This window comes from Podarcis gaigeae, assembly GCF_964106915.1.
Source record: "Podarcis gaigeae genome assembly, chromosome: 3".
Classification (NCBI taxonomy): Eukaryota; Metazoa; Chordata; class Lepidosauria; order Squamata; family Lacertidae; genus Podarcis; species Podarcis gaigeae.
The window spans coordinates 11,962,936-11,985,003 of record NC_139680.1 but is presented as its reverse complement, the minus strand read 5'-3'; the positions used below and the strand labels follow the sequence as shown (position 1 = coordinate 11,985,003).

The 22,068-nt window shown below is 41.3% G+C and overlaps 1 protein-coding gene across 7 annotated transcripts in view; it reads right to left on the bottom strand.

The window, feature by feature from the left end:
* Positions 1 to 3,192: 3,192 nt before the first annotated feature.
* The window catches only part of CTNNA1 (catenin alpha 1), a 64,797-nt gene continuing 45,921 nt past the window's right edge, over positions 3,193 to 22,068 (bottom strand). For 5 of the 7 annotated variants that reach the window (XM_083730169.1, XM_083730170.1, XM_083730167.1 and 2 more), the window contains exons 13-18: positions 19,988 to 20,139; positions 17,268 to 17,378; positions 14,892 to 15,073; positions 12,320 to 12,425; positions 10,395 to 10,529; positions 3,193 to 4,542 (exon numbers count right to left, since the gene is read on the bottom strand). In XM_083730169.1, coding sequence (XP_083586295.1) covers positions 4,255 to 4,542; positions 10,395 to 10,529; positions 12,320 to 12,425; positions 14,892 to 15,073; positions 17,268 to 17,378; positions 19,988 to 20,139 — 974 coding nt within the window. In that variant the 3' untranslated portion in view covers positions 3,193 to 4,254. Of the gene's footprint in view, positions 4,543 to 10,394; positions 10,530 to 12,319; positions 14,646 to 14,685; positions 15,074 to 17,267; positions 17,379 to 19,987; positions 20,140 to 22,068 lie in introns of all 7 variants that reach the window. The other 2 variants (XR_014561910.1, XR_014561911.1) reach the window with 1 other exon arrangement.

Below are 22,068 nucleotides of genomic sequence, written 5' to 3'. Positions count from 1 at the left end.
TCAAGGACATTTTGATAATGCAATGAACCAACCAACCAACCAAGTACTAAGTTTTCTGCTTCTCACTTACAATTCTTAGGTTTTTATGTAACTTCTTTGAATGGTTGGTCTTAAGAACACCCCCTCCCCATAAAGTATAAAAACTGACCTTTATCAGGGACACGCTCCCCTCCCCTTATCATTAGGCACTGAAATTGCAGGATTTGTGCTGCATGGGAAAAACAAGATATAAATTCTCACTCTTTTCAATCCCACTGCTCACGCAAAGGGCTTCGCTGTCTCATCTGTCAAGGGCAGCTGGAGTGGGATCAAAACTGATTTGGATGGCTCCATGTTTTTGGCACCACCAAAACTTGTCATCTATCTTCATATATGCATTGAACAGGTAGAGAAGCTAAAGGTGAATGCTTATCAAACTCCAGAGAGAATATATTTTTCTTTGAGAAGTGGTATTCATGGCTTCAGAAAGTTTTCCTGTAGAGATTTCTAGGTGTAGACTTATGAACTGTATCCCGTCCTGGATGAGAGGCAGATTACAGAAAATCTAAGGAGGCTGAAGCTGAAGAAGAAACTGAAGATAAGCAGTCTTACCTGAATACTACCGTATTTTTGGCTCCATAAGATGCACCGTTTTTAGAGGAGGAAAACAAGAAAAAAATATTCTGAAGAAAACAGTGGATGTATGATTTTTGTGGTTCATGCTATGGCCACAGACATGTGATTTGATGGTGAGTTTGGGGTAGCCCAATGCAAAAATCCTGAGAATCCATGTGGATCCGTGCTTTGTAACCACATTTTTGTGCCCCATGAAACAGTGGATGCGTGATTTTTTGGGTGTAGGCTATGGCCATGGACACGCTATATGATCTGATGGTGAATTTGGAGTGACCCAATGCAAAAATCCTGAGGATCCATATGCTTTTACCTCCTCCCTCCTTTATCGCTAGCGTCCCTTAACTCCCTCCTAATTGCTTGCCGATCAGCTGCTCAGCGACTTTGTTTCAACTCCCCCTTCCCTCTTGTTTGCCTTAGCGTCTTTTCCTTAGCTGGAACAGTTTTCTGCTCCTCCTTTTCTTCTAATTTCTCTCCTTATTGCTTGTTTTAATATTCCTGTCTCCTCTCCTTACAAGTTCGCTGTCTTTACCTCCCCACCCTCCCCAGGCAGCCTGCTCCAGGCAATTCAGCTCCAGGGACCACACATTTGCTCCATAAGATGCACAGACATTTCCCCTTACTTTTTAGGAGGAAAAAAGTGTGTCTTATGGGAAAATACGGTATATATCTGGTTTATTTGGTACCCCTCCAGCATCTTTTGTCCCATGGTCTTAAGGTTTCCTAACAAGCTAGTCTTAAGGTTTCCTAACAAGCTCCACAGGGCTTGGGGTACCTTTCTCGTTAAAAGCTGGTTTTGTTGAATAAAGATATTACAAACTCACCTACTTGGTCCACTGCAGTCCACGTTATTGACATAAGACACTGTTCAAAGCTCCTGAACAGGGCAAGGAAGCTGTGCAATACCAGAGCTTGTTTGGCCAAGTTTTGGTAAGCTCTGACCTTCACTGTTAGCCTTTGGGGTATTTTGTTCAACACAGCTTAGCTGTAGTTAAGTGTCTAGAAAAATGTCAAATTATGAAGGTCAGCTGAAAACCCAGACTGCTTATGCACAGAACATAATTTTATATTCCAAACCAGAGAATAAGGAGAAAAGGTGTGCTTTGTTTATAGCACAGTCAAGCTTTGTGAGCTGGACAGATCATGTGGCAGTTGTGATAAATGAGGAATAAATTCACACGAAGGTTACAGTGAGAGCATATGAATGCTAGGAAAGTTACCTCTAGGAGGGTCAGGTAGGCAACACTTCCAGGAGAGGAAATATGAAATGAATTCACCTCCAAGAAAATATGATCAAAAACAAAAGCAGGCCAAGACATCTCTTGGAGATAGTATTAAAAAAAGCAGTGCTATGGATGTAATGTAGGAATTTTAAACAACACAATCCATATGAAAAAGTTTATCTGCTAAGAGTTTACTTAAGTTATTTCCTCTGTCTTTCTGGACAGCATACAAGTACAGTATTTTTGTTGCAATATTATTGGTGGTATACATAGTTTCTATCCCACTGTTTCTGGATTATTTCAACCCTGTTCTTTGTTTGTTGTAGTTATTGCTGACCTGAGATACTTCCCCTTATAGATGTATCTCTGTACAAACAATAACGCTTCATTTCAAAACCACATTTTACATTAAACTGGAATAAGTGGTAAACAGAGTCCTAGTTCAAACTTGTGACTTTAATGGGCTCCATTCAATCCTAATGTCTCATCATACAGTGACCTTCCCCAATCATTGGGAAAGTTAATTACCAGCCTCTAAGAAGATTCTGGTGCCGTATCAGCCTAGAGGGGATGACACACTAAAATATATCTCGCCTTCATTTTAACCTCTCTGGGTGACTAGAAGGCTCTCTCGGACATCCAGCTGGTTCTTTTTTATAGATCATGCAATTTTGCTTAATTGGTTTTGCATCAAAATCCTCTAATAAACACTGTTAGGACTGTAACTTCTTGCTATTTCAATATCTTCGATCTAACTATGGTGGCATTACAGCTACTGGGACACATTTGGTATTAAAGTTTCTCTTATTTACTATATATCTTAATTGTGTATGTTTGGTTTTAGGACTTATCAGTGGCATCTGCATCTCAGAGTAAGCCATAAGTTAAGGCATTTACCATGAAGCCAGAGTTGCGGTTGCTGTTCCCGTTAGCACCAGGGTTGGAGTAAAGTGAGAGCCATCCGTGCATTCATGGTAAACCCTCAACTATGATTAAACTGGGGTGTGTGAACTGAGTAGTTGCAAAGAGTCAAACTAAAGCACCAGAAGATAATCTTTGGAACAAGTGCTTCAATCACATGCCAAGTATTCAGCTCATTTAACTCTTGAGTACCTCCCCCCCCCCCCAGCACACGGTATGAGTCACAATAAGAGCATAGTAATTTTGCCCATGGTGCAATGAAACTATAGCAGACCCTCCATTATGTACATTTTAACTAAAGTGAGCAAGTGATTCATGTGTTAGTCACCAATGACTAGCCCTTTAAATTGCCACTAATTAGTTGCATAGCCCAGCCACTTCATTATGGAATTAGGAGTGTTTTATGAACTGCAAAGAAAGCTCTGACCCTTACAACTGGTTTTTATACTGGACTTTATTGGAAAAGGTATAAAAACAGAAATCCATAAAAATTTTAAAGAGCAAAATTATACCATGAGGCTCCCAGTATGACAAACAATGCCTGAATCGCAGTCTGAATGCAATGCTATTTGCTAGGTTTTTAAAAAGCCCAGGGCAGGATGCATAGCAATTATGAGAAGAACACAATGATAGATTTGCATTTGAATGCCGAGGGAAACATGCAACATTTACAACAGTGGCTGGAACAAGCCACTTATTAGAGTCCCTTCCAGCAAAGTACATCAGTTATGTGTTAGTAAGGCTTAACGTTTTCACCATCTTAAGAAAAAGGATTAAAAGTTTTCCTTGTGGTGCACTTCGCATTACAAAACTAAGTAACTTTCACTCCCCTATGGGCTCCGATGGAAGTCTTCACAAGATGCACACGCTGAAAGGTAACCTTCAACCCAGCAATTCAGAACAAATGAATCAAAGTGTTCTGTTTCATATAAAGGAGTCAAAACCTGCTTAAATTAGAAAAGAATGCTATAGTATATTACTTTTTCAAAATCATTTTCTATGGTTGTCTTAGTGTTTTAAGCAGCAACTAGCGTTTTCCATTTTATCAATTATTTCAACATACCAAACTTATACTCTCTATCCACCCAAAGCATAATATAATTTTGATAAAAGTACAGGTTCCATTCTACTTCCAAGTTGAGAAGGCTCACATTTCTTCTAAAGGAATTACATGATCCAGCTATATGAAGGATTAATGTTACAGTAAATTCAACTTTGGTTACAGAATAGATTTAAAAGCAGGATTTATTATTTTAAAAAGGTAGGGGGGGGGGGAAATGCCACAGAATTCTAAACAGCATTTTCATACTAAAATTAACCATGTTCTCAGATTTAAAGATGTATTTTCATGCTTCATATATCTTGCCTACCTCCTTTTAGTCTAAGTGATTTTATCAAAAAATATTGTGTAAATGAATTCTAACATAATCCACAGAATATTTGGGGGGAGGGGAAATCTGATAGTAGGAATGCAATCCAGAAATACTACTCCCTCTGTTTAAATGCTCTCCATTGCCTTGAATTCGCTGAGCGCTTGCACGGGGTTCACGTGCTTTTTCTGGGAGGCGCGCTTGATTTTGGTCTGCGTTTCGTCCTGTTTCTCTCGCTTGACGAGTGGTTTCTTCTCTGGAGCTTTCATTTTCCAGGACACGGCTGGCAGGTTCAGAGAAGCCATCCCTTGAGACTTCTGGTATTTTGTGGACGCCACGTAGGAGGCCTTCACTGTTTGCACCACAGCATTCATCAGGTTCTTGGCAGCTTGAATCAGCGACATGGCACTGTCAACCTAAAAGTGCAGCAAGAAAGTCCCTTTAGTTTCAGTTAGTGCTCATTGTGAAGCATTTTAGGAAAGGCAGAACGGAAGATGCTTCGAATAACCTTTTAAATTGTCTCTTTACATACGTTAGATTCCTTTACCATAGAGGTTTCCAGTTGAAACTGAGCATGGTGCTTGCTTTAAAAGAATTGGAGGAGAATAAAGAAGGAAAGCGGGGGTGCGGGTGGTGCTATGGGTTAAACCACAGAGCCTAGGACTTGCCGATCAGAAGGTCGGCGGTTCGAATCCCTGCGACGGGGTGAGCTCCTGTTGCGCGGTCCCTGCTCCTGCCAACCTAGCAGTTTGAAAGCACGTCAAAGTGCAAGTAGATAAAAAGGTACCGCCCCAGCGGGAAGGTAAACAGTGTTTCCGTGCGCTGCTCTGGTTTGCCAGAAGCGGTTTAGTCATGCTGGCCATATGACCCGGAAGCTGTGCGCCGGCTCCCTCGGCCAATAAAGTGAGATGAGCACCGCAACCCCAGAGTCGGCCACGACTGGACCTAATGGTCAGGGGTCCCTTTACCTTTAAAGAAGGAAAGCAGTGGGCAGGATTCAAAGGGCTTCTTTAGCTGCACTCAAAGCAAAAATGTCAGAATCGGAACCCTGCATCCAATCAGACTACTTTTGGAAGTCCCCTTAATTTTCAAAAGAGGTTTTCTATTTGGCATTGGGCGGGTGGAGGTGGAGACAAGGGCTGCTATCCAAGGAACACATGTCCATAGCTCTTGAATAATATGAACTCAATCACTGCATACAGCCAGTCAAGATTCCCCAGTCATCTGACAGCTGGATACACAATCATGAAACACAGATCCTCATCACTTTCAAAACAGAAGCACTCTTGTATGATTAAAGCTCGCCCTGATTGCTGGCATGGCATGAAGTATTAAAAGTCTTCATGCTAAATTGAAATAACTTCAGTATTCTGCTTTTCCCTGCGTAGGTTTAAGGAATTCTTCCTTACATGCCAAGCTTCTGGGTGAAAACCTTGTGTTTTCATATGCAGGTAAACAAAGGAAGAGGAGCACATATTTTTTTAAAAATTATCAACACATACATGCCTTAGCGCTTGGACTATCCAAGGAGTCTTCAGCACTTCACTAAAAAAACCATGGAGTGTTTCTTTTAACAGGACCATTGGGCAAAAGTACAGTACTTAATAGTCAAATGGCGATTGGAGAAAATTTAGTTAAATGAGCTTATTTAAATAAACCCTCAGTTTAGCAATTACTTGAGAGAAAAAGCAGTTAGGAAGGGATTTCCAAAGGTATAGCAGTGTTTTGGCCTGTTGCAGCAAAAACCGTCATTGGCATTTCAAAAAAATAACATTTATCAGGACGTAAGCTTCTGTAGACTAGAAGAGAAGAGCAGGAGGGTGTGGCTGGCTCAGTATAAATGATGCTCATGCTAACAGGTCACCTGAAAACTTGTCTCATGTGGTAACTGCTACCTGCTCTGAGCCCATCGGCTATAAATCAATTTTTTTAGCAGCAACAGAGGAGGGCAAGATCTCGTTCCACTCCACCTCTCTGGAAATTGATTTGTTGACATATCAGTGAACCTAGAGCTATTGTTCCACAGGGCTTCTTCTCTGTTCTGTCTCTGCTTATACTATATGGTCTAGACTAGAGGTTTTCAACTTTTGATTCCACAGCTCCCTTGACCATTCTTTCTGCGGCACCCCTGTGGGGCTCAGGAGTCCAGTTATGTCACCCCTTGCCTGCAAAGCTGGCAGCCTCCCACTCTTTTTCAAACACCCTCCCTTGCGGAGTGTTTCCTCTGCCTCCTCTGTGAGTCCTCCAGGCAACTGCTGCCGCCGCCCCTGGTCTCGCTGCTGCTGCCCCCTGCCCCAAAGAGAGCTGCTTCCTCACTAGTACTTGCCTGTCCATTCCCAACAGCAAGGGCTGGTGGACTGGCTGGCTGAACTCCCTGGCCTGCTTACTCTTGAGGCTGCCTCAGCTCTTGGCAAGCAGCACCCCCTGACCAGCCCCAGAGGCACCATTCTCCCCAGAGGCACCATTCTCCTAGTGAGCTTGTAGCCAGGGCTGCTGCAACCAACAGCTGTGCAAGCCTCAGGAAGCAGAGATGCAAGAAGACATCAGAGGAGGGAGGGAAGGAAAGAGGGACAGAGGCCAGTGTTGCCCGCAGCACCCCTGACCATCATTCAAGGCACCCTAGGGTGCCACGGCCACCTGGCTGAAAATCACTGGTCTAGACTGTGAAGGTTATTTTGCTGCTGCTAGCAGCTGTCTATGTATTTTGAGATAGGGCTTTCAATTGCAGAATGAGATAGTAAGGAAAATTTAACTAAGCCAGGGTGAAGGAAAAACAACAACCTGTGGAGAATTTTTGAAATTCAAAACCACACCAATGAAGGATAAGCCAGCTCTTGCATGTGTCAATTTGGATTGTGATATCTACTCTACTAAGTCAACATATTTTAACAAACTGATAAAATATGGAATCATAAGCACACAATTGCACTGCACAATTTCTGCCAGAATTCTGTTGTATCCCATCACTTTGTGTTAATAGCTGATGTTTCCACTGTGCAGCACTGCATAGTGACCACTATCTGCTGGCATTGAAATGTATCATGTTAACATCGGTGAAGGATCACATCACTGCACTGTCAAAAAGGACATGCAGATTGACAGAAGGTAGCAACAGGTAGGGTGGCACAGATTGTTTGAATTCAGAATTTAAAGACTCCATGAGGGAAGCTGCAAAAAGATTTACTGCTTGGCATATTTTGAGAGACCTTTAACTGATTTAGGCCTCTTAATTAACAGATCAAGACTGCCTTTTCATTTTTATGATTTCTACGGCAGCACAGATAATGTAGACATTTACAAAGAGAATCTGGGTTAGGATCCATTGCAGCCATTTCTCAGATTCTGCATATCAGTGGAGAATAACCATTCCTGTATGCCCTGCATTTAACAAAACCCTTCTGACCAAGAACTGCATAAACAAGTGATATGGGATTCCTGACTCCTTTTGCCGATTTTAACTTTTATTTTTTTATTTCCCAGATTCCAAAATGTTGTATTTGTACATCACAAACAAACACTTAATGGGAAGGCAAGTGCTGTAACAAACTAGGTCATTGTTCAACTGGCTGATGGGGAACGGGATACCTACACGGTGTATGCACTTTTCTTTTTCAGTGTGTATTAAACTACATTCTACCGAGTCTAGCTTGGAGACAGACAATTATTTATGGCAGAAGACCATGTAAGTCACACAGGCATTTTATAGTCTCAGTAAAACCCCAGGGAACATGTTAGCGGGCTGTCGGGGTAACAGCTATGTCTTTCTCCCATGCCAAGAGCCTTGCCAAAGAGTGTCCTCACATGCAGAATACCACAGCAGTACATGTTATGTTTTCTGCAGTGCTCATCCACTATTCCCCTGGTTGTGACAGATCTGCTAGGAGCCTATTGCTACACCAAATGTACTCTGTGTGAAGGTGCTGCTGCCAACACTACTATATGCTTCTGCTTTAGTTTGCCATTATTCTCAAAGGCGGAATTCGCTTGTTTTCTTCTTCTTCTTCTTCTTCAAGCAAGATTTAGGATCTGAACCTTTCATTTCTCCTGTGTCTTATAGTGTGAATTCCCTTCTGCGAAAGTAATTGTCTAAACACAACGTGTAGCTAAGAACAAGCCTTTTGATGATCAGAAAAAAGAAGTTGAGGATGTACTAGTTTTGTGGAAAAATAAGAACCATGTTCTGACCACCACTAAGGTGTCTCTATCACAATCACTGTTTAATGTATAAAACATTTATGGATAAATGGGGAGCCTTGATACAGTGGGATAACATTCTTGTGCTGGAAAAACTTACTCCTTAAATGTAAACCTTTGAAGATGTCAGCATGCCACTGGACGGGGGAACTGCATTGCTGTAGGGGAGCATGCAGTCTTACATTTGGGTACAAACCTTTGTACTTCAGTGCATGCACACAACCACAAACGCACCCGCCCAATGAAATTTTTTAAGTGCTACAAAACTGCTCCAGTTTTGCAGAGTGAAGGAGGAAGTGGAAGAGACTACAGTGCGTATAGCAAAAGTGTGAGAAAATGCTGATAGTGATTTAGCACCATCAATATACAATGTGCTTTACAACATAATACAGGGGTAGGCAACCTAAGGCCCAGGGGCCAGATGCAGCCCAATCGCCTTCTCAATCCGGCCCACAGACGGTCCAGGAATCAGCATGTTTTTACATCAGTAGAATGTGTCCTTTTACTTAAAATGCATCTCTGGGTTATTTGTGGGGCACAGGAATTTGTTCATCCCCCCCTTCAAAATATAGTCTGGCCCACCACATGGTCTGAGGGACAGTGGACCGGCTCCCGGCTGAAAAAGTTTGCTGACCCCTGGCATAATATAAACCTATGGGGAGGTGAGGAGAGGAGAAAAAGACTGTCACTACTGCCTGAAGAAGTTTCCAATGGTGGCAATGAGATAAAAGGGGAAGGTAAGATGGGATGAAAATGATGTGCACACAGCTAGGCTGGGGACCAAAGGGTTAAAACTACAGGTTTCCAAGGGGACGAGAGCGAGCATTGCTTAGTTATTCTGCTAGGAAGTTCCAGGGGCAGCAAAAGAAATAAGTGGGGGAGCCTGAAAGCAGAAGTCCCAAGCGGCTGACTGGTAGACTGGGAGGAGCACAAGGCACAAGCAGAAACAACAGAATGGGATAGGTTTGTGGAGAGGTTTAAAGACAAGCAGTTTGATGTAAAAAGCGATGAGAAACAAGCATACATGATGACAGAAAAGAATGACATGGCAGTGGTAGTTTGGTCAGAAGTAAAAGGATTAGATCTAGATTCTATGATGCTTTCAGAAAATACCGTATTTTTCGCACCATAGGACGCACTTTTTCCCCTCCAAAAATGAAGGGGAAATGTGTGTGCATCCTATGGTGCGAATGCAGGCTTTCGCTGAAGCCTGGAGAGCGAGAGGGGTCAGTGCGCACCGACCCCTCTCGCTCTCCAGGCTTCAGGAGAGCCCCACCGCCAGCCCCACGAGCTTGGGGGACAGCGGGGAGGCGGAACGCCGCCATCCCGCTGTCCCCCAACTTGGCTAGAAGGCTGGCGGGGGGAGAAGCCTGCTCCTCCCCATCGCCAGCCCCGCAAACTCGGGGGACAGCGCTGGGCTCCCGCTGCTTGCGGAGAGTTGCCTGCATGCTGAAGCCTGCCGCGCTGAGCTCAGCGCGTCCAGGCTTCGCGGACCTCTCCGCAAGCAGCGGGAGCGCTCCCACGGCTTGTGGAGACTTGCCTGTTTGGGGGCTGGGGTCGGGGGAAGCTTGAGCTGGGGGGGGGGAAAATAAATTTTCCCCCTTTATTTCCCCCCCAAAAAACTGGGTGCACCCTATGGTCCGGTGCGCCCAAAAAATACGGTAAACCATTATTCAGAATGCAGCTGTGGAATGGTCTCAGCTCTGGATAGCTGCAGAACGAAGTTTAGATGTAGCCTGTATCTTACAGGAATGAAAGTAAATTTACTCTCTGAATGAAAAGTATAGCACAACTGTGAAAAATTGCACAATACTTTGCGTATCTAGCATGGCCTCTGACTTACCAGAAATACCTAAGTATGTAAGGATCATCAGAAACAATTGTAATGAGTTTTTGAGCAAAACCAAGATGCTCCAGGAATCTTTCCAAAAGGATATTTATATATTCAGAGATCAGAAACAAAATGAAGACACACAAAGATTGTTCAGAATCCTAAAAAATTAACATAAACGAAGTTTGTACAACTGTTGATGTAGAAGGAAGCCAAAACCGAAGTGTTCAGAAATTTACATACCCCAGACACGACGAGTTCTCCTCCCAGGTTTTGAACTTCTGCCTTCACTTTGCTGCAGATGTTTAGCTGGTGGCAGTATAAAGCAATACGTTGCAGATAGGCTAGCAAATCCTGTTTGCAAGCAGAATCTGGGCACTGAGGACAGAAATAAAATTGGTATTTAGTTCTGAGACATTAAAATTGATCAGTGTATCACAGTGTATCACATATCAATAGTGTTTGTTCCCCAATGAACATACAGGCTACCTTAAATATCTAAGTTAGGCAAAAAGCTGATGTTGTAGAATACCTCTTGCACAAAGACTGATAATATCAACAGCCACCAGGTCAGTCATTACCTTGTAAAAAAGATTTGGCAAAATGCCTGTCTATATACGCTGATTGACCTATAAACAGTAATAATACAGGTATATGGATTTCATAGTATGTCCTAATTGAGGCTTTTCTCTTTTGAAATGTATTCTGCTTTTGTTTTAAAACAAAAAACTTAAGGTGGGAACATACATGGTTTAATGGTAGAAAAACTTCGAAGCAGTTTATAGTTCCTCTCATTTTATCACAAGTTTGCGAAGAATTTATTCTGTGAGCTTCATGGCTGAGCAGGAATTGAACTCAGGTTTCCCGCCTCAGCCCATTACACCGAGCACCAAGAATTTCCCCACACAGTATAAATGTCACCCATGGATCCCATAGCCTAATATGTAACAAAAGAGTTTTGCTTCTAATTTTAAATAAATAGTGTATCTATTTAGTGAATACACATTTAGGCTTTCTACACTGCATAGTGGAAAATCGAAAGTGAATGCTGAGAATTAAACGTTTCATTATTATCACGTATATTGTTCACTTCGTTTTCAAAAGTAGATACTTTGAATAATTGCTTGTTGAGAGCAATTGCACGAGCTATTCATTGCCTTTCAATCTATAATGGCAACATCCTGAACGTGCACCTGTAAGGCATTAAAATGCCTAAAATTGTGCTAGTTTGCACAGGAGGTCAGATTTTCCTGCTTTAACTAATCTGGCTGCAAAATATATGTCTTCACTTTTGAGAATTCCAAAATATACACACTGTGAAGCGAATAAAAAAAAAGGCAGAATGAATTAAGGTAACAATGGGATGCAATACTGAATGAATGAAGTTCTCACAATGCGTGAAAATTCATCTAAATGGTGAGAAAAAGTTCTTTGTAACTGCAAATAGAAAAAGCTATTATTGCTTTCAGTCCTACAGTTTGAGATAGATGCAAGTTCCAAAATACTGACATCTCTGCTGGTGGCTTGCAAGGCAAGGGCAATGTAGTAATTCCACTGCATTCTAGAAGCACATATGGTTTAGTGCTGTGTGACTGCTTGCCTTCAGGCTCCTTATCTTCCATAAGGTCAGACCGTGCCAAGCCAGAGCAATTTGCAGAATTTTACAATGAATGTGTGTCTCAAATATGAAATTGTACAACTGGAGGTATAAAGCAAGTGTTCAAAGAGTAATTATTCAAAAACAAAGTTGAAAGTTTACAACTTAACCTGCATTTACTAATGCTGGGAACACACAGTGAGGCAGTTCGTTCGAGGTTGGGGTTTTTTTTTTGGTAAGGTGTCCAAGCATCCACAATGATTGAGTAGTTGCAGAGCAATGTATGGAAAAACAAAACAAAAACCAGCAGTGGAAAGTAACAGCTTTCTTTGGGGAACTCTACACTCAGTGACAATTTTTGAAGTGAACACCAAGCTTCCCCAAAACTCAGGGCAAACTAGCGATCCAGCTACAAATAAAAAAAGCTGAAGTGGAGGAGAACAAAGAATCAATAATTTGAGTCAGAAGACACCATAAAACAAGCTGCTAGCTCCAGGACTCTTGTACCTGTGAACCTAAAACCCCTGTTTAAATTAAACTAAAAGCTTGTGAAAAATCAGTTCCAACTCACATGATCAGCAATTGTCCGTCCTAACTTGTCCATTCTTGACCCAGCTTCTGCAATTTTCTTTGCTGCACTAATCACATCAGATGTATTTTTCAGTGGCCCTTTCCCTCTGCAAAAAAAGAGAGCACAGCAGTTGTCTATTAGAATCAGGAACACAAATCAAGGACATCTTTGTTTCTCAGTTCTCTCCAGCTAGTACAGGAATGACTACAACTAGGCTGCACTAATGTGGCACTGAAGCACACTGTAAAAGATTGCTTCATATTATTAATGTATGTTTCAGATATAAACAGGTAAAACTTGTGAACCAGGTTCTTCACATAGTTCTGTATCATACTACATATTGGAAGGAACCAAAGAACTGTGCGGGTAGTTCTGAGTATCGGAGGAGACTGCGTTTGCATTTCTTGAACACAGAACCCAACACTTTCACAAAAAGAGGATCTTTTACAGGTTGGTGGGATCATATGTATGTATGCATATATATAGAAACCTATCTAAATCTCTGCAAACAAACAAAAACAAACAAACAAGGCAGGCCCAAACTCTTGGACACTCCTATACTCTTTGGAACACAGTCATTAATCTATAATAAAAAAAACCAAAAGTCAACTAATTTCAAGTGTCAGATCATTAAATTTTTGCAATATGCAAAACAAAACACCCTTCTCTGCTTAATATTTAAGTACTATGAAACCTTATTTATTGTACTCTATTTTCAAATAAATATCATTTTGGCCCAGTTTTTCAGAATACAGATCACAAATGGAACACAATTTCTATGCAGTTTCCTGAAAGCTCCATGTATGCATCACAGATAATCAATGTAGGAAGTTACATTTTAATCTTCACAAAATGTGGGATTTCCAAAATAATTTTGAAATTATGTTCAGCAATGCATGTGCTGGAGAAAGCTTAGTTATTCAGACATTTATTATTTATTTCAACAATTTATACGGCACCCTACAGCAGAAGATCTCTGGATAGCTTGCCAGAATCAAAGAGAATAAAATGAAACATGGCCAATGAAAACCAGAAAGACTACATTAAAACAGAGTAGAGACTTTGCAGCACTAAAATTCTAAAGAGGACAGAGGGGAAAAAATCCACACAGCTAAGGCAGAATCAAACCCACATTATAGTTTAAAAGGCCAGGGACAATAAAAAGGTATCCAGCTGCTACTGAAAGGACAAATAACGGAAAGGCCCCCTCAAAGCCACATGGCATTCCCCAGTTGTAGAGGACACTTAGAGAAGAGCCATGGATAATGATTTCAAAGTGTAGGGAAAAGGTAATCTTTCAGATACTGAGGTCTCAAGCCAAGAAGGATTTTAAAGGTCAAAACCAGTTCTTTGAATTGGTCACGAAATGAGAAACATGAGTTAGGGGAGATGGCAAGGTACAAGCATATTATATTCAGAATACCCAGTTCCAGTGTGTATTATTGTACCTATATTCTGCACCAACTAAAGCTTCTCACTGTTTTTAAAAGCAGGCCCACACACATCACAATGGGTTGTTTCCAAATGAAATTGTTAGTGCAAGGTCTTCTGCCCAAGCAAGAGAACCATCTCTTTCTAACTCCACCCATGCTCCCAACTATCTGCTCTGAAGTGTGTGGTTTTTTTTTGGGGGGGGGGGCAAAACAAATTGGCACAGGCACACAGGGAAAGGAAGTATTGGTGCACAAGGTGAAATGCTTGCACTAACAGCACTTCATTGGATACAAGCCACTGAAATACAAATGACCCAGACTTGGATCATTGAAGCCAGTCTCTCTCTGCCCCCCATAGAGAGCTCTAGCCTAAGATGGTAAAATGTGTCTCATGACACACCTCTAGATACAAAGACAGATGAGGTCCCTCAAATGATGATCCTGGTCCATTAGGAGGGAGTGCAACCTCCTCAAGGACAGGGTGAACCACAACTGATCTGGGCAGATGAACCATGCACCAGCAGAACTTCAATCTTGTCTGGATTGAGCTTCAGCCTTTTGGCTCTCATCCCATTACCATTGCCAGGCACTGATAAAGCACTTCCATAATCTACGTTTTATCCCTCCGTCCCTGGATGATCTCATTCAGTGGCTTTGTGTAAATGCTAAACGGCATGGGGGATGAGATGGAGCCCTATGAGACAAGGGGCCATGAAGCTGAGCAGAAATCCCCCCGTACCACCTCCTGGAAGTGGTACCTAGGCACGAATAGAACCACAGCAGAAAAGTACTATGCACATATAACTTGGACAGGATCTTGAGAGGATCCCATGGCTGATGTTAACAAAAGTTGCTGGGAGATCCAGGAGAATCAGTCCTCTCTCTCTCTCTCTCTCTCTCTCTCTCTCTCTCTCTCTGTGTGTGTGTGTGCGCTAATCACCACCCTGCAGGCTGACAAAGGCAGTTTCAGTACCAAAGCAAGGGCTAAAGCCAGACTGAAAACAGACAATACTAGTAGGGTCAGTCAATAGCATTTAAGAACTAATGTAAATCTAACAGAGCCTTGTTGGACAAAGGATATGATATAAAGTTGCCCCCAAAATGCTTATTTAGATGACATGTCAATAAGGAATCCTTACCTGGTAAAATCTGTCATTTCCATCATAATCATGCACATCTGTTTTGCCAGAACAATGATATCATTACCACTATCATCCCATTTGGACACTTCAGCATCCAATTTACTCTTTTCTTCCTGGAAGCTGGCAACTTGTTCAGCGATTTTTGCTTTTTGCTCCTGAGGGAGTTGAGCCATGATAGCCTGGAAAGAAGAATGGTTTCGCATATAATTACTTCCATTCATTGGCAAGGTGGCTTTTCATGTTATTTTCACTAGCCAACTAATTCATAGGGGCAGAATCAAATTATATCTGAAAGGATGAGAGGAACATTTATTTCCATCTTGATCCATATCTTGCACCTATATGAATTATCTACCATTAGTAGTACAGACTATTGGGAAAGAAAGTCACTGATAAAAGGCTGATTTCTGAAGTCCTGCTGAGAGGAAATTGCTAACATCCAGAGGGTGCCTTCTTTCTTTTTTCCTCCTTTTCTCTTTGTGGAGTACAATAGCCTTTACAGCAAGGTAGCTCACACCATTATAGAATCACTGCCGTAGAGTTCACCTACCTTCAGGTAGATAGCTAGAAATTAAATTCATGTTTATTGTCAAGAACAACCTCTTGAATATTGTTCAAGAGTGCTCAGAAGCAAGCTTCGAAGCAAGAACACATCCTCCTACGTAATTACCAGATCATGATGTTCCAAATTAATCTAGGATTGGATTTTGGAAGTTTAAACACACACTGTCTACAGACAAAATTGTAGGGCTATTTCACCAAGCGAAAGCAAATTATAACAGAGCTAGACCACTGTTGGGCTGTATGAAACAACAGGATAACCCAGGGTGCCTGGCTTGAAAAGGCATGTTTATTCACAAACAAGTAGCCCACCTGCAGTTTCAAGTAGTGTACTGGCATGTCCTCTTTGGAGAAGTGCCACTTGAATTTAAGCATCTCCTTTAATTATTGTGGTAGTGTTCTGTGCAAACACACTGCATGCACGTATACACAGAAAACTTAGAAATTACCAATGGCGCTTGGCGAGAATTACCTCTGGTCTGCTACAATTTTGTAAGGAAGACAGTTGCCAAGTTTGACGTTTAGCATAAAATATACATATGAAGGGCTATTTGGTTGCAACACAGAAGCTAATCCAATTATTGAAGTATTACATTCAATTTTGGTATCTATCATTTAAAAGAAATCTGAAGAGGAACTGGAGAGAGTTCAGAATAAATAGTTTGGAAGCCATGCAATCTTAGGAAAAGTAAAGGAATGTGAAATCTTAAAAGGTTGAGGTGGCATAATATAAGAAGAAAATAAATGCTGCAATAAAGACGAGGGAGAGAGCTGAGACCAAATATAATGGTCTCAAGTGGCAGCACTTTATATGCTGGCAGCAGAACAAAATAGTCCTAAGTGGTACATTCTAATTAGTGAAGAGTCAATGTAGTGCAGTGGTTAAATGTTGGACTCGGACTTGGGAGATATAGGTTCAAATCCCTTCTCTGCCAAATATCTTACTGGAGTGGCCATGATTAAGTCACCATTTCTCAGCCTTGGCTAACCTACAGGGTTGCCATGAGGATAAAGTGTGTGTGTGTGTGTGTGTGTGTGTGTGAGAGAGAGAGAGAGAGAGAGAGAGAGAGAGAGAACCAAGTATTCCACCTTGCAGGAAAGGCAGGATGTAAATATAACCTATAAACAAAGAAATAAACTTATCCTTGGCTATTAAATGGAATTCTAATGCAGCTATCAGATTAGATGTTCTTATCTGACGATCTTGTATATTAGGTCTGTGGTTCTATTACCACAGAAGGAAAGGTAAAACTGGAATAGAAATGCCATTTATCAGATTACATAATGATTGACAAACAGCTAAGACTCATGGGTTTGAAGATAGGTTTATGAACTCACTGGGATAGCTGAAAGGATAGGGCCAGAAGAGTTCGTGATCTTTGGCTAAAATTATCTTAAGGCTAGGGATTAACTAGTGTGGCAGGAGGAAAGTACATGCATCAGAGGGGAAAAGCAACTAAGGATGAGGATAGCAGAGGGAGTGATATGAGGGGGTGGAGCTGGACAGTTGAATAGGGCACTTGGATATGTCATGCTCTGATCCAATATGGAGTGCCCCATTGGCAACCTTTTCTTTCCGTTTTGATTCTACTTCCTTCCCCAAAGCAGAAAAGAAGGAAGATGATGGTTGGAGAAAGAGGGACATTAAGACAATGTTATGGGGTAGACAATAAAAAGGTAATACACTTCTAACCCTTGAAACACAATTCTCCCCCCTAAAATGCAGAAGCAGAGAGGAATGCTAGCCTCTTGATTAAAGTATGGTCAAATGTTCTGCATATGTTCAGTGAGATTTGGAACAGTTAGCCTTACTCTTGCACTTTGGCCTGCAATAAGTTGGTCATCTTCAGTCTGAACGCTTGTTCGGCTTCTAACATCAAAGTCTTCTGTCTCAAAGTCTGAATCATCCAGTTCTTCAGGAGTCTGGGAAAACAAAAATACAAAAAGTCAAGAGCAATTCAGTGAACTAACATCTATTCCCTCTGGAATGCATCTAATTTAAAAGCTTTAAAACTAAACATGAATGAATTTTCACATTTTGTGGTTTACAGATAAGCAGTTACAAATGGCACCACCACATGTGCTAAATGTACGGCTTATGACATTTAAAACATCCTGTAGATAATTTGATGGGAAGATTGAATATAAATGTTTTAAATAAATATTTTAAAAACTGTGAACAACTGATTTGGGATGCACATGTTAAACCGCAGAGCATCGTGCCCACCAGCTTCATTAACTGATACTCCAAGATTAAGCCTCCTTCACATTTTTTGTTGAAGACAACTAAAATAGGATTCACAACACTTATAAGAAACTCCAAAGCTAGGCTTTGGGAAGGAGGCGTGAGACTCTGAAAGGGTCCTAGAATCCTCCCTTCCCAAAGCCCAGTTAGCATTTTCCCAGCTTTGGGAAGGAAGAAGGAGGGGTTCTAAGACTCTGCCAGCATTCTCGTACCTCCTTCCTAAAGCCAGGTGCCTCCTTACTCACCTTTGGGAAGGCAGTGTGAGGGCTGGGGGCGCGTACTGTGGCCTTGTTCAGGGTGCCATAGTACCCAAATCTGTCACGTGTGTGTGTGTGTGTGTCTAAAAACTGGAATACTTGCAGCAGGGGAGCAAATAGGTATGAAGCAAGCTCTGACAAAAGAATCTACAGCTGCTGAGACAAGGTGCAATATTTCAATTTTCAGGTTTGGCTCATGTTACTTTTCTCTCTCCAGTACTGATAGAACTTTTGGGGAAAGTATATATTCTATTTGAATTACAGGAACACAGAATGGAAAAAAGAAGTTGGGGAAGTATTACATGAAGCAACCCTCATAATCTCATCTGGGAATGCATGCCAATCTCTGCCTTCGAATACAAGTGATGCCAATGTGGTAATGTCACAGCAGGTCATTGTAATTTTAAGACCCCTTTAATCTAGATGCCTATTTTAATACACGAAACATGAGGAAATGGAGATCTGTCATCAGTTGTCCTGTAGTTTAACCTTTGTTAGATAAAAAAGGTTTCTCCGCCTAGCTTTTACATTCTCAGTATGTATTGGCTTAATTCAAGGTATACACAAATGCTTATTATTATCATGCTTTACATTTAAATGTTGACAATTAATGAACGGTATTAGTTAAAACTTCCAATATTTGTGATTCATTCTTATACTTGCTTTGAAAGCTTTCTACCATCTTTCCAATTTGCATTTTAGATTGAAATGTGAAGCTTTCAATAAAAGAGCTTTTCAACATAGGCCCAAGAAGATGAGACACACTTTTAACTTAATAGTCTACTGATTCATTAGAGTTTGAGTTTCTCCATTTGTAAAATTGAAGTAGCAAACAGGCTGTCTTTTGAATTTGCTTCCTGAAGCACTAGATGTAATCTTAACGTTATAGGGTTTTCTTAGATTTATTCCCCCTGCTGTGACCTAAGAGCCTATCAAAACCTGCTTTTTTATCTTAGCCTTGACAGTTCTATTTTGTGTCGTCAATCCTAAAGTTATTTATCTGACTCTTAAAAGTTTCAAAGCAGCTGTAGTAAATTAAGAGTGTTAAATACATGTACAGAATTCACATAACAAGATAAAAACTTAAAATATATTTCAGTTAAATAATTAAAAACTTTTCAGGGGAAGAACGAAAATAGGTAGTTGATCGTACTACTCCACAAGAGAGATTTCTAACACAAAGATACTTGATCTGAACACAAATCACATATATGTCTAAAGCAGGGGTGAAGAGCCTTCAGCGTCCCCGCTCCCCCAAATTTGGGCCAACTGACATTAGAGAGCCAACAATTAGGTAAAGCAGTCTAAGAAATGTTAGGTTTCCACACCGCTGTGCCCCTCTAATCAGAGGCACCAGCATCAATTGTCCTGTAAGAAGCATCCCAATGAATTTATGTTCTGATATTGTCTTATTGTGATTGCTGCATACTGATGCATATTGTTTCTGAATTCTTAAAAAGCAAAGTATATATTTTGATAAAAGGAATAGGTTACCATATTCTGTACCAGTTGCAGCTTTCAAATGCTTGCCAAATGACAGCTACACATAAAGCATACTGTAGTAGCCAGTTATGAAAGCATTAATGAACTAAAAACAGTTCAGCCAACAAATGTGTGACGTTTACTGTGACTTGACTTTATTCGTCTCTGATAACTGTCATAATGACCTATGACCTATCACGGTTAAAACATTTGAGAAGTGATCACAATTGTTTACAGAATATATAAACAAGATCCCATACCAATTTGCAGGTGGAATTAGGGGTACAAGCAGTATTTAAGATTAAATCTGTGTCATGTGTTTTTAGTTGAACAGCATTTATTGTTTCATTTTGTATTTTAATTGTTATATATGCCTTGAGAGGTGCCCAGAGGGGTTATGCTGTGAAGCAGCTGTTTAAATTTAGAATGTGTGTGTGTGTATATATTATACAGACGCTCTTAGTGCTATTGTACTGCCTTATTGTTTAATAAAAATGTGTTTGAGAAAACCCGTGAATGCTATTTTAAGGAAATAAAGGCTGACTCACTCTGATCATCAGCACTGCTTTTCTGATGTCACGAATTCCATCGTATACCAACCGAGACGCATCGATGAATTCATTTTCATCCATTGGTTGAGCAGGGTCAGAACTCAGAGCTTCTACAGCAGCTTCTACTTGTTCAGTAAAACGTGGCATAACTAAAGAACACAGGGGGAAAAGCATTCCGCTTACCAGAATACAATAAAACTTGTGGCTCTTAGCATGCAGATTCTGCAGTAACACAGTACTGAAATGCAGTTTTTTAATCCACAAACATTACTGGTACAACTGTTCTTTCATTGAAATGTTACAAATCACAAACATTCGGATTTCCTAATCGTATCCCTACAAAGGGATATACACACAGGACAGACACTTAAGAAAGGTGGGGGTGTGACTACATTCATGCTAGTTTTGTACATTAATTGTATTGTGCATTTGAAATGTGTACATATGAAAAGGTTTTGCCACGAGACATGATGATGGTGATGTTGACCACTCAGAAAACATGAGTTGCTGGGTGGTATACAAATGCCATTAATAAACGGGTCGGTGCGTTCACCAGAAGGTTGGTGGTTTGCTCCCACCTGTCCAGGGATGGCTCTGGAAAGGAATCCTGCATTGCAAGAGGTTGGTCTAGATCAGGGGTCTGCAACCTTTAAGACAAAAAGAGCCACTTGGACCCGTTTCCAAAGGAAAAAACAACTGGGAGCCGCAAAACTCGTCATTATAAAAATAACTTTTTTGTCACTTTTTATTATTATTTCTTTGTTTGACCCCTCAGAATTACTCCTCCTCATAGAAATAAATGTTAAATTAACAAGTTACCTTTTTGTGTGTGTGTGTTCTTCACTCCCCTTCAAAACAGTGACCAGCGTACATGCCCCCTTTCAATGCAGTGACCAACATACATGCCCCTTACAATGTAGCGGGCGGGCGGGAAGGTGACGTCGGGACGGTGTGTGACTAACACACGCACCGCCCCCATGCAACGTCACAGCCAGTACAGCGCCCGCCACAGTGGGGAGTGTTGGGGCGCATAATGCGCCTCCTCCCCCTGCTAGTATCTGCCCCAGAGCCGCGGCAAAGGTGTAAAAGAGCCACATGCGGCTCCAGAGCCGCGGGCTGCAGACCCCTGGTCTAGATGATCCTGGCGATCACTTTCCAACTCTACAATTCTATGGCTGCTAATAAAAGTTATTTTGTTGGGCCATATAAAGAATACAAAAACATGAGCAAGAAAATGGAGTCTGCCAGTGCAACGGCAGATAAAATAACGTATATTCCATTTTGCATTTCTTGCCCTGAGTCCTGGCTAGACCTGCTCTCTACTTTGCTGGTCAATTTCCACCTGGCCAGGGGGTGTGGGGTCCAGACCAAAGTAGTTGCTGAAGGTACCAGGGACCTTCTTGCTGTCAGTCCAGAAAAGTATGCTGCTCAGGATCCTTAGAGACTATCAGGGTGGGGGTGTTCTGGGGCTGCTGTTGGGGCCAAGGTTTAATTTTGGGGATCCATTGTATTTTCATGATTATGCTTTTGTATTTTGTTGTTAGACCTTATAATTAATTATATAATTTTATTGAGTATTTCTTAAGGAAACGTTTTCATTAAGTTATTATTCTCCACGTTGTGAGCTCCCTTCAGCATAGTTTACTATGGAAATGCAGCATGCAAATACATGATGTTGATGGTGATGATAACTAAGGGAATTTTAAGTGGTCACAGTGATCTGCAATGAAGCATTAAAAACGCTGACCCCAAATGTACTGTGCGTTACCAAGATCATCATTGCAGAAGAGGAATGCAGGATAGTGATACAGGAACTTGGGTGTTGGAGCAAAATGGAACTACAGTGGTACCTCTGGTTACAGACAGGATCCATTCCGGAGCTCCGGTCGGATCCTGAGGTTTTCGCAACCAGAGGTGCCTGTTCTGTGCATGCACAGTGCGCATGCGTGCACGGCGAAACCCGAAAAAATACTTCCAGGTTTGCCGTGTGTGTAACCCGAAGGATACGTATCCAGAGGTGCACGCAACTAGAGGTACCACTGTAATCAGCCTGCCAGAAGGATTCTGGCTTATCTGTC